This window comes from Varroa destructor, unplaced genomic scaffold (assembly GCF_002443255.2).
Source record: "Varroa destructor unplaced genomic scaffold, Vdes_3.0 BEIS01000007.1, whole genome shotgun sequence".
In the NCBI taxonomy this organism is placed as follows: domain Eukaryota; kingdom Metazoa; phylum Arthropoda; class Arachnida; order Mesostigmata; family Varroidae; genus Varroa; species Varroa destructor.
The window spans coordinates 34,659,442-34,672,633 of record NW_019211460.1 but is presented as its reverse complement, the minus strand read 5'-3'; the positions used below and the strand labels follow the sequence as shown (position 1 = coordinate 34,672,633).

General features: G+C 41.3%; 1 protein-coding gene across 2 annotated transcripts in view; it reads left to right on the top strand.

The window, feature by feature from the left end:
• Positions 1-6,891, top strand: part of LOC111254715 (uncharacterized) — a 7,738-nt gene extending 847 nt beyond the window's left edge. The window contains exons 2-7 of one of the 2 annotated variants that reach the window (XM_022815850.2): positions 632-790; positions 1,096-1,221; positions 2,949-5,098; positions 5,382-5,688; positions 5,967-6,106; positions 6,634-6,891. In XM_022815850.2, the coding sequence (XP_022671585.1) occupies positions 632-790; positions 1,096-1,221; positions 2,949-5,098; positions 5,382-5,688; positions 5,967-6,106; positions 6,634-6,653 (2,902 nt within the window). In that variant the 3' untranslated portion in view covers positions 6,654-6,891. The remainder of the gene's footprint in view (positions 1-631; positions 791-1,095; positions 1,222-2,948; positions 5,099-5,381; positions 5,689-5,966; positions 6,107-6,633) is intronic. The other variant, XM_022815853.2, reaches the window with a different exon arrangement.
• Positions 6,892-13,192: the final 6,301 nt, after the last annotated feature.

The following is a 13,192-nucleotide window of genomic DNA, read 5'->3' as shown; positions in this document are numbered from 1 at the left end:
TATATATAGCCGCTCCTATAGTCATCTGCTCGATAGTTAACTCGAGTATCAATAGTGAGAGTGCCGTCAAAATTATTTCACAAGATATTGTTACTAAATAACAGAGATTTTCATTAAGATAAGACCGAAAGTGGGGGGTTTTAAAGCATGTTGAAATCGATGACGTGATCAATGGGAATCTTTCTATTTTTATCCGTGTAGTAATGGAGCAGAAATTTATGAAAATTATGAGGCTGGCCGTTGAGAATTTTTGCGCGAGTAAATTCAAATCGTTCGGGTATTTGTGAGCAACGACGATAGTTGATAAGTGATACTGTTATTGTGATTTAAAAGTCTTGTGGCCGTTTTCAGTATCGGGGTGTACCTTAAAAGGATCAAAATGTCGACAGTGTGCTTAGGTTTGCATCGTTTATGTCCTGTTTAGTATTAGCTTCATTTCTTTAGCATTAAAGCGTCAACTCAGATGCTCGTAATAAGTAATGGTAATATCACACAGAACTACCTGATTAAATGAAGCAGTAGCCAGTTGTTAGCTATATAATAACACATATCTAGGTAATGTCGTAGCAATACTAGCCTTGACTTTTGTCGATCAATAAAGAGATTTTTAATTGAAAATTCGTTTGCGTAGCAACGATGGCTTTTCGTCAACGGAAGTAGCCACGTTTCCGTTGATCTCGGTGGAGGGATCGAAGGGCCTAAGGACTGATAATGCTCAGGTTAACGACGAGAGTTTGGATCCGTTCCCCAAAACAAAAATGGCCGAAGCCCAAGGACGAGTAGGACCCGCGTAAGTTCTCACTCTCCAACATAGTCGTTTATAGCAATGATAGACCCATGGATTCTGCAATTCGGAGAATAAGGCCGACGCTTATAGAATTCGTCTTAGTTCCATAGTTAATTGTACATTTAAGGTTATCCTTTGCACATGCAAAATAACCTTGTCAATAAGATACGACTAAAAATAACATCATCGACGCTTTATCATTGGAACAAGGAGAGTCGAGTTAGCGCTGCGACTGTGCCCTAACAGAACGGATGATCCACCTACAATGCTAAGATGATAAGGTACTAACAATTGAGTGTCGCATGCAGTGAACTTCCCGCGAAGCCGAGAGCTCGTTCATATCAGATTGCGGCGCACGCTAAATTCGTGGTAAAAGGACGCACTGAGACTCTGCATTTCGGCCAAGAGCCTACGAAACCATCATCCCCATCCAGGTGGGCAAAATCGTTATATAGTTCCGCCGACGGCAAAAGGTTCCACGAATGTGACATTGTCGAAAACCACGTTCTGGTCAGTATATTCACACATGTTAATAACGATATGCGATTGCTCGCAGTCTGTATTCAGTGGGAGACAAACCAGCGCTCGAAAACCTGAACAATGTAAACGAGACCTAACCATCAAAGAAGGTAATCATTATCATCATACAAATGCAAAAAACAAAAAGATGTACGTAAAGGCTTAACATGTATGGAGCTATTCGATTTGGCAGCTGATTAACACTTCGCTAAAATGGCCCCCAAACAGCCTCACCGTAAAGCCACAGCAGCCCATCTTTTAGCCACCTAAATCTTGTAGTCGGAATATACTCAAGACAAGCTAGCCAGCCAGCCAATTTTGTATTAGCTATCTATGCGTATGTTTCTAAGGTAATATATAGAATTTCTCTTTATTTAATTTTACGCTCGAACTTTTTACGCGGGAAATTTACGCTCACAACTGAATAACAATTTTTCAGTTTTGTGACGGCAATGAAAGGGGCAGTTAGATTTGGCTTTAATTCAGTGTGTGTTACATCGGGCCTCACTTGAGCGATTTCAGCCAATGTTTCCTAGCCGTAGTGCCAATAACGAAATGCGCGTGTCTCTCTAGCGATACTTCTCACGCTTACGTTAGTGTACAAATTACATTCAAACACAGTTGGCCGCGACCATTTAATCGCTTACTCAGAGCTATAATGAACAATATTATTCTCGATATACGCAGACTGATCGACGCTCGCGTATTTGACCCTGCGTGTTATCGGACGTTTCCTTGCTACAGTATAATAATTCTTGCATGAAAGTGGTTTTGTCCGAAGAAAAATAGGCTTTCTTCCGTGACAGATTGTTCTAATCTTCTTTGAGTATCGTGTGCTTTGTCATTATCCCAGGACCTCATCACTGTTCCGTGCAAGCTGTAACTAAAGTATAGCCGCTTATCCTACCTGTATTTGGGAGGTTATCCTGTCTTCACTCTTCCTTTTTCCTTGTACAATACCGTGACTAAGTACGTGTACGAAAGTTCACTTCTCCTTACGTACTGCGGTAACTTAAACAGGTAGACTTACGGCTACAAATAGAAAAGTGCTGATTTGAACTCGCGTCAGAGACATATCCACTCAAGTTGTCGCTCAATGAACATTGTTACTAAAGCGAACTCGTTCGTTGAAGAGCCAAACATAAAAGCAGTATGACTTCGAAATGGTGCTACCTATGTTCAGGTCATGATATAACCTGAGAAACACCCGTATTGGGGATTAGCGGCGTCTGTAGTGATATAATCACGAGAAATGATAGCAATATTCATTACTTGTTTACTTTGTATAAAAGGGTCAAAAACTTGAGCTAAAATTGCACTCAGCGTTTTATATTTTAATGCTGTATGATGAGCCCAAAATGACCTCAGAAGCTCGATATTTTCACTAACCTCGTTGTACAGACTCGCTCTAGGATTTGCGAAGGAATGTTTGTATTAAATTCTTTTTTACTACAGCTGACTATAGTTCAGAAGTTTCAAAGGAACTTTGTCGGCGTCCATTTTCTTGATCTCCAGAAACGGGGTGAATACCTAGTGAAGAATTTCTATATTTTTAATAGACAGTAATATCAGTACATTTGGTGAAGTATGGCTTCAGATACAGTCATCAAGGCAACGATATTTGTGAAATTTTTATTTTCAGTTACGCTGAAAGCTATGACCCACAACCGCCTGGTAATGCAGTCAAGTCACGCGTCTACACGTCCACGTTCAAGCCGCACAGTCTTGCCCACGGGAGCCAGGGTGCACCGTGGCATCCGCCACATACTTACGAAGCTTCACCTACTCAGACTTCTGGCGCCTCAAATACAAATGCCTATGTGCCGGTTTCAGAAAACCAGCCTGCACAGAGCCCAGCTCTTACACTAACCCCTGGGCCAATCCACAGCACTGGCAGCAATCCAGATCACAAGCAGGTCTCAAAGGAGCAAATCTACAACTCCGCACCTGGTTCACAACCCATTTATGCCCCTGCGCTGGACGTGAGACCTAACCACGAACTGGCTCCGCAGGTTCAATCTAGTTACCACGCGTTACTGCAGGGACAACTTGATTATGAAAAGAAACCACAGACCTCTTCTGACTATGATTTTGCCCCACAAGCCCAATCCTGGTATGAATTATTACCACAAGCCCTGCCTAAATATGGTCCAGGTCTGTACGTCCAATCTAGTTACCAAAAGGACCCGCAAACCTCATATAACCGTGGTCCTACTCTACAGGTCCAGTCTGGCTATGGATCGTCACCGCAAGCCTCATTTAACTATGGACTAGGTCCACAAGCCCAATTCGGGTATGGACCGATACCGAAAGCCTCATCTAATCACAAAGTAGCTCTGCAAGGCCAACCTAGTTACGAAAAAAAACCACAAATCTTGTCCAATCATGGTCCTGCTCCACAGACTCTATCTGGGTTTAGATTATCGCCGCAAGTTTCGTCTAACTTTACAACAGCTCCGCAGGGCCTACTTAATTACGCAGAGGAATCACAAGCCTGGTTAAACCATAGCCCTGTTCCAGAGGTCCAACCAGGAAATGGATCATCTAAGTATGGACCAGCTTCACAAGCCCAATCCGAATATGCATGGTCACCGCAAACCTCTCCTAATTATGGTCATACGTTGCATACTCAGTCTGGCCGTCAAGAAATACAACAGTCTTCTTTTAATTTACAGGCTCAGTCTAATAACGGAGCGCTTTTGGAACTGTCAGCTAACCAAGCAATTAATTCACCAGCTCGCTCAGGTTATAGAGCGGTACCACAAGCCTCGCCAAACTCTGGGCCAGCTCTACAGCTCCAATCTGTCTACGGAGCAAGGTACGGGCCAGTTTACGAAACTGGGTCGAACTATGGGCCTACATCTCAACAGGAAAATTATGGCACTTTGAGTCACACAGTTTTGGCCTATCAGTCAGCTTTACAGGGACATGCTCAGCCCGCTGTGTCTAACTATGGAGCTGATCGCCAGCCTCAAGCAGTCTCCGGACGAGCGTCCAAAATTCATCCCACTTCCACGCCAGACATCCAAATTCAAGGAACCTACGTCCGTACTCCGCCGACTTATTACGGCTATGGTCCTCCATTTCAGACACCAAGAAGATACGGTCTTGCCTACCAAAGTCTCCCAAGCTATGGATATGAACAAGTTAATCACGCAGGTGCTCCAAAAATTTATGAACGTCCGCCACAGATTGGTACGCAGCATTCGATAGACCCTATGCAAGGTTATCTTCCTACTCTCCAAGATCACTTTCAGCCTACCAACACTTTTAAAAATGTAATGGAGCATAGCCCTCAAGCAGGTCATGTGCAGGCACAGCCTATGCTGAATTTTCGGGTCAACCATACTCAATCCCAATCCGTACATATGGTTCATCCTGGTTCTAATCAGTTTATTCCCATACAGAGTCTCATTCAATCTAATTACCGTCAGCTCAAGCCCGTGCAGGGACCTCAAGCTGGTGGTGTTCCGTCATCGAGCAGCGACCAGCTTGCCCAACCTGCTAAGTTCGGAGGCACTCCTCATGACTTCCATAATTCGCCCATAGATGACTTCATTCAAACTCGCCATCCGTACATGGACGGCAAACCTCATGCCTCAGAAGTGACACCTAGGCCTTCCACTGCCTCGTTCCACCTGCCGATTGAACATGCCGTGGTAACGCTGGAAGTACCAGCGCCTCAACAGGGTTACGGCACGCCGCGGAAAGTCTCTTATGAACCACAGGCACATACTCAGAATACTGACTACACGCCCCCCAATGAACCGGATAAACAACAAAATCAGAAATGTACGCCGAAAATAAGTTCTTTATAGGGTATATTATATTCATCTGGCTGAACACCCACAAAAAAATTTTTTTTAAATGCTACACAGAAACAAATAGTAAGCACGTGAGCGGCGTGTATATATTCCGTGGATGTTGTACAAACTGTTATAGCTGAACCAAATGGAAGCTTTTTAGAAAGCGTTTGGATAGCTATTTCAGCCTTTGAAACTGTGTGGGTCACAGCGTGAATATGGCATATTTAATTTCTACTCAGAACAAGCCTCATATATTTCTACGATTTCAGCGGATGATAATGCACCGGCAGAATCGGATGAGGTTCTTCGTGAAATGCCTCAAGAGAGCCCTGATCAAACGTCTGAAGAAACAAATACAGAGGGCCCAGGCCGAATTGAAAATCAAACGCGAGCGGATGATGCAAAGCGTGATCCACCGGTTAGTCACTCCGATCAAATAGAAGAACATGGAGATACTAAACCTGACGAAAAACCCAGAAGTAAAAGTAGACTTGCTAGCGCCAACGATAAGTCTAATCGACCTGCTCAGACGTTCCACAAAAGCTATGAACCGCCCACGGAACATAACGATACAAGGTATAGTGCCGACAATCCTTTGAAATCGCCTGATGATCTATCATCCGAAAGAACCATTCATAGGGCTACCTGACTCAAGTTAACCCAAGTTAACAAGTTGGGTTAAACTAGGCTTTTCGGTTATGAACGTAAACATGAAAGCATGAATTATCATCATAAACTTCAAAAGAGCGGCAAGTCTCAGGTGGCTTACATGGCTAGCGAACCTTCGATGGTAGCGACATTACTGAACTTTTTTGAACCCCTTTTTTTAACTTCTTGATTCTAACGCACTTCAGATCCAGCGAGGATTCTGCAAACAAACATAAACATATTGGTCTACATTCTGCGGAAGAAATTCCTGAACACCTCGTTTACATCATGTATGTTCGACAGCAAGCTGAAACACAAAAGGAAAAACTGCCCACGAGTCCGCAAGGTGAGTATTGGTTGAAAAGTGCTTCTATAGAATTTTTCAGGGTGAAAATAGGCTATAGTGGAGCGGAATTGTGTACTTATCTTTATTCATAGAAATATTCCAATCTGCAGTATTAAAACGTCCTAATGACATCGAAAGCATATGCAGCCTTCCTATACTTTGGGCTAGTCGGGCTGCTACTGAAAACTCTAGGCCACTCATGAATTTTCAAGGAAAGGAATTGGATGTAGTTAGGAGTATATCGTTTTGAATAGCTCATCGGTTTGTCATCGCAATAGTACCACCTGGTCAACAATACTTGTTTCTGAATCAAAAAAGTTTGCACTTTTTTTCGTTGAAATATAAAAAAAAAATCGCAATTTTTAACTGTCAAATGAAAAAAAAATTATAAAAAGCATTTAATTACAAGATTTAATAATGTTCATGTTAACGTGTATCTTGTATACAAAAGTAAATAAAAAATTTATCTGTCAATAATCTTACTTCGACAAACTAGTTTGACTGAACATTATTTTTTTTTATTACAGATACTATAAACCAATCCTAAGGGTTTAATTCAGGAACCCAGAAAGCTCATAGAGTATGTCCGATGCTGTGCACCTAAACGAAGTGTATATATATATATATATATACATCTATAAATACATCTGCGGAACACAAGGCCAACATCAATTTTTCAGTTTGTTAGTTCGTTTATAATGTTGAATTATTTTCTTCTCTAAGACAGTGAGTTTGATGTGATAAAATAAGAGGACGATGTAATAAAACAAGGTATGTTTTCAGAATCAGTCGCTTTCTTTTGTTTCTTGTGACAGTTCTCACTTGAAATCTAGATCGTCGATGAGAAGGCATTTGCCTAAGCGTGGGTCAAAGTCCAACAAACAGTATGAGACAGTGTAATGTAACCGCTTCAAATGACATAATTGTATTCACGTTATTTCGGTACCAGTCGGCCATCAGCCTATAAAAAAAAAGGCCCAACATTTCCCGACTGTCAGATCAAAGTTACGTGCTCTTGATTCCACACAAAATCATGGAATTTATAAATCATTCACACCGCACTTCCCATTTGTTCGTAATCAAAGTTGTCACAACGTCGATTTGTAAGTTACTTGCCGCGGTATTCATATACGAGTATGGCTTCAACGTCGATATTTAAAATTTTTTCCGCTCAAAAATGCGGAGAACCGTTAAGATTTTTTTACTTTTATATATATTATAAAAGTTCTTCATTTCTTTCATGGCGGCTTATGTCGTCATTTACACACGCAAGGCGGTCAGCCGACCGTAATGCGTATCAGCAACACTGGACAGACTAAACCTCAAACATTCATATATACCGACACGCGAAGAATGTTCTTGCGATGGCGGACGTGTCAATTTCGAAATTTTTCGAGGAATTCCTGTGCAGTGTGTGGGGTAGCTGAGTGGTATCCGTGTCAAGTGGAAGCCAAAAAGTCACGTCTGAACTGAAGTCTTAAGGGGCGTGACGAACGATGCATAAAGCTGAGGATAGCAACACAAGAATCTCGGCTTCGATCGGAAATATCGTCTTCGCGATTCACGGTACAGTGGTATCATGTACTGTAAACAATCCTGGAAGATGATACGACGAGAAAATAGCCTTCTCATGAAATGCTAACGCATTTCTATGGCACCGATTTGTGACATACGAATGATGAACATTGTGACAGTAAGTATTTAGGTGATGAAGTTTTATGTTCAGTTCAACTAATTAGGGTTCCTCGCTTGTGGGGACTTAACGTAAGCGGGCATGCCAATCATGAGCTTCAGAAGTAGGACGAAGACCGCCATATTTTGGTCTTTTTTCTTATATGCTAATAATAATGATCGACATCAGTATTGCGTTAACGAAGATACGACTTTCGTTATAAGAGCTATAATTTAAATGCTAGGTCGCCGCCATTCACTAACTAGGACATACAATGCGCACATTTGGCGCTAGAAGTACTTGTATTTTATTGCGAAATGGACCTTGTGGTGATGCTGTTTACGACTCGGGATAAACTCTGCATCTTCGTACGTGTGAACCACCTGTTTGGCAGGTTGCACGTGTCACTTTGTTCTTCGCTCATTATAACGTACCGACTAAATATCACAATGAATTTTAGTAAGATGTTTAGTGGCAATTCGTAGTAGGAAATACGTTCCTATACGTAACTTGTTTTTAATATTTTTTTATTATCACATCCCTTTTAACTTTTCCTGCAGTCAGGCTCGCAACTTGTACCATAAAAATTATGTTATCGATTACTTTATTACGTGAACCTTTCGTACTTCGTTAAAGTTTTACTGACATTGTTAATGGCCGTTGAAGCAGAGACTTTGCAACCATTTTAGTATTCTGTAATATTTCAGTTACCTTTTTTGTGATCTTTCCGCCTGTCCAGTTGATATTCAACCGGATTAACTTTAATTTTCAAGCTGTAATAATATAGACATCAGGCAGAATTTGTACACGTTCAATGCACTACCCATCATCTACTTATAATTTTTGGGTTCGCCTTACACTCTGTTTCTGTTTCACTGAAAATCTGTAACCCATCTTCTACAGGCGATATTTATAGGAAAGATTCGGCGACTGGGAGACTTTATGGTAGATGCAATTATAAATAGAAAAAAGCATTTTATGCAATCACTTATTCGCCTACTCGTAGCCGTATATTAGACATGCGTAGGACGATAGCTTTTACGAGGCCTGATGTATTTTGGCAGTTTTGGCCTATATAGTTGATTGTCTACTTAAAGATGTTTTTAGCATTTAATTTTCACGACCGCGATATTCAGGCTCCTTACTTAATACGTGCACAATCAAAATGGTGCAGAAATGTTACGTAGCGTAATGTTCGGCTAGTTCATCTACTTGGATTTTTTGGATAAACCTTCTTACTGTTGTTCATTTTGGCTGTTATTCACGAACGAATAATGATGAGAATTTAGAAGTCTGCGGCAAATTCTCAATAAATGCCGATATGTCGGAAAGCACCAAAAGCTAGGAACAATTTCGAAAATGATTACTAATTATTATTACCAATTTTGTTTTCGAAAAAGGGATAGTGGAGCAGATTTAAGACGATCTTGGTCGACAAAGTGAAAGAAAAAATTGTTTTAGCCTTTCAATAAATCATCATTGAAAGTCTTCCCGATGTATAAGAAATATAACAACACTGTCGTGTGGGATATGAGTAACAATGAAACGACAGGATACTTACAAAATAATTTTTTACATTAAAGATAACAAAATAAGTTGACACGCATTGGTATGTCCTCTTGATTAATCATAAGCAGAGCTACTGAACTGAGATGTGATGAATATTCTAAGGTTCACGCAATGGCTTCTATCCAAGAAAAACGTAAAAACTCAAACAACCCGAAGAATATCGATTGCAAAAATTTTTTTTGGCTCCCTTAAGAAGTCCTTTAGGTAAGATGTATTTGTCGATCCTAGTTCTATAACAAAAAAAAATTAATGAATGAAATTTTAATTGAATGAATGAATGAAAAACGACGTCTTACTGAAAATAACGGATTAGACAAACTTGGTCTTATCAGGGGATAAGCCGTGGATTCACAGGAAATTCATAATTTTACGCTTTTCTCTAAATTTCATCACCTTCTATATGCACACAAAAACTAGCCATAAGCTTGAGATAGTCTTACCATAAGTTTGTATCAAACTTAAGATTATCTCAAAAAAAATGTTTAGCTTGTGCGCAAACTTATGCATTTGACTTTATAATAAATATATTCGGTTCTCAGTCAAGTACAATAATTAATATTAATAATAATTAATAATAATCAATCATGAATCATTTTTGTTCACCACTTTTCAATTAAGCATGCTTATGGGCCATAGAACAAGGGCCACGAGAGCACCACTAATGATCACCTAAACTTCGTTGTTCTTTAGTTCTTACATGCCGAAAATAAACATGAGCGAGATTATGAGACCTATTTTAAATATCGTGTTAGATCACCATACCACTACACCGTACTGTAATTACCTGCCAAGTTTAACCCTTGCCAATAAAAATGAAGTTTTATCCCAATTTTTATTATCTTCCATTTTAGTACGATATAGTGGACGTTTATCAGTGTCATCTGCCTATAATTTGTGTGTCTACACTGATAATTGAAACAACAGCATTAATCAAATATTACTAAATTGACGATCGCACATTTACTTTATCGCAAACTGGTAGGTGAAAACGTAACGTTTGTGTTTGCGATAGTCAAATAGGTCGCATGACCTTGAGTGGACCGTCAGGCCGCCGACAGACGCTCGTTATAGATCCAGCTCCATTCCGAAAAAACACAGCGGTCAACCGCATAAACAGCCAGGAGCTGTGCTCGTAAGGAATCGGTGAGACGAGAGGTTATCTTTGCAGATCTAACAGACGGACCGGATGCATTCTGCTTTCGAAAATACAGAAGCACCAAGTAGGGCGGCCGACCGCACACGAACCAGGACGGCTAGAAGACTAGCTGCAATAGGATGTAGCTTTACACTGACGTACAGAGAGTCAGTACATGGTGGGTTGACTGAAGCTAGTACACAGGACTGGGTGGGGAGCTGTGGAGGCGCCAAGGGATCCTAAGGGAAATCAACGGCAACGCATGGCTGCTTTCGAAGAACACCATCCACACAGGGAGAAATAGAAGCAGAGTTCTCTGTCGCTGTTGGCAGTCGGTCGGTCAGTGGTCCAATGGTCCCCAGAACTCCCAGCTTTCTAATTGTGTGTGTGTGTGCGCGCAGTGGTGGATCCGCTACACAATGGCAATGCGGTTAGTCTAAAGGACAAGCAGGAGACCTAGGGGAAAACTTACTTTTTGGGGCAAGATGTTCGACAGAAATAGTTGCAGGATGACCATCCCATTCAGTTGGTCAGATACAGCTACAGGAAAAGAAAAGGGGCACAGTAGCCGGCAAGAGCCCAGGCGGTTACGATGGATGTCGATGTTAAGTTGGTTGACTAATCAGGAACGATTGCCCCTTTGCTACTTTTGCTCCTTGCCACAGCTCGCGGTTACGGGTTCCTGCTCCGGACACTGAAGCAAAACAGAGCAGGGCCCGACAAGAATGACATGGTTGTATTATTGTGCCACTGTACAACACGTTTTTTCGACTTACACAGAAGGCTGACGTCAACTGTAGTAGGTCTGTATTGGCTTGTGCCGCCGAAGCCACCTCCAGTACGCACACGTACTACTTTGTGTAAGATGTAGGTGACCTTTCGTTGCCAATCGTCGCGCTACTATATTCAAGGCTCCTTTTTTTGCTATTGAATCTTCTAACTATCTAATGGCCTTCAGTAAATCTAGCATTCCCTGCTCGCGAGATTCATATACTCAGCTAAGTAAAAAAAAAATTCATCGGAAGAATCCTACAGCATGTGACGAAAGTGTAGATTAGATTATCATGTAAAGATACATGAATAGTTTTGTCGTTAATAATAACGGTAATATTGTTCTAAAGAAATATGAATTAACTATGGTTAGGAGTGTTTTGTGTACTTTGACACATCTTTCTATCGTTATGGTTATAGAAACCTCAATGTTGTCAAAACCGTGGAAAACTTGGGTAAAAAAGTATGTACTTTATTTCGGTAAGGCAATTTTGCTAATATGGTTTACAACTAGATAATTATATCGTACATTGTTTTGAATCTCAGAGGTATTTCGCGCCATTTCATCTTATAACCTGTACCGTACCACTGAGTTGTTCCTTGATTTATACGCGCAAACTGATTTCTGCATAAGTAGTACCACAAACTTGGTGAACACGTGTCGTGTTTAAGTTTAAAATAATTGTTCGAGTGACAATAGCAGTTTTTCTATTTGTTCTACAGGATTTTTTATAGCATTAGAAAATACAAAAAGCAAAAAATAGATATAAATATCAAAACGTAAAGGCAAGATTGTTATTAGACGAAATTGCAGAAGACGTGGAGCGCTAATCTTGCCCTTAGCGTCGCCGGCCTTCAAGAGTGAACGACGTAGACACAACTTTTGTTGTGTCTACGTCGTTCACTCTTGTTTGTCAAGCATTCAAATCGTATTACGCATCTATCTATCAATGTTATCTACCCCACTTCACCCATCTCGCCGTTGGGCGAGTATATCCTCTAACGAGTATACACCCATCTAAGCATATTCTCCCATTATTTATCTACCTCGTGCCTGTTCTATTTGATAGGTAGCAGCTATTCGCTGGTTGAATCCCGTCCTTGGCTTTCCTTCTGGCTATTAGTCCGAGCGTTGACATCGCGTTCGTACGGTTAACGAAATTACACATTGCGCTACCAGCTTGAGCCGTTTCGAAGTCTTTTGGTCGCGTGACAAAGAGGTCATAGAACAGATCAGCAAGAGGAAAAGAAGGAAACCAACTGAGGCTATAGTCTCAGCAAGCCATTTTGAATCGGAGGTCTAAGTGCGAGCGACTTCTACCTTCGAAGGGGTTTGTTAAGACCGTGCCAATAGTCTATGCAAAAGGCAAAGGGAATGATGTAGCTGTCGTTGTTCCTGTAGAGCCACCACCCCCGTTTTGGTTGGGTGGAGATTTAATCCGATTCAATTCGGTGGGCGCATTTGTCAAATAGGCCGACGGCTATATGTTGATGTTGTTGTTCGAGTCGTCAACTCCTGTTGTCTCGTCCCGAAGCGAGTACTTGTGTCTGCTTACAACCTGTACCTCAACCTCCGAACCCCCATGCTTACTGGTGTGTCTTAGCCAACAACTAGGACAAGAATGTCTGGGCTGAATGCCTAGCGCCCAGTGTGCGTGGACAGAGCGAACGGAAGCCGGAGTCAGTCGTTTCGTTATTTTAGTGCCAGTGGCAGCAGCTGCATAAAAGAGTTTGATAAAGTGGTCTTCTGCTCTCCCGTAGTAGAGAGTAGAGTAGTGGGTAATACTGGCTTATTTGCGTTGCTCGATTGAATTCTAACGACCGTGCAAGGCTGGGGCTCGCTCTCTTGGACGAAGGAGACCTGGATGCATTGAGGTTGGTACGAAGAAAGTGGGCTTAAAATTGCCCCGTAAATAAACAATAGCAGTGAAGGCAACAG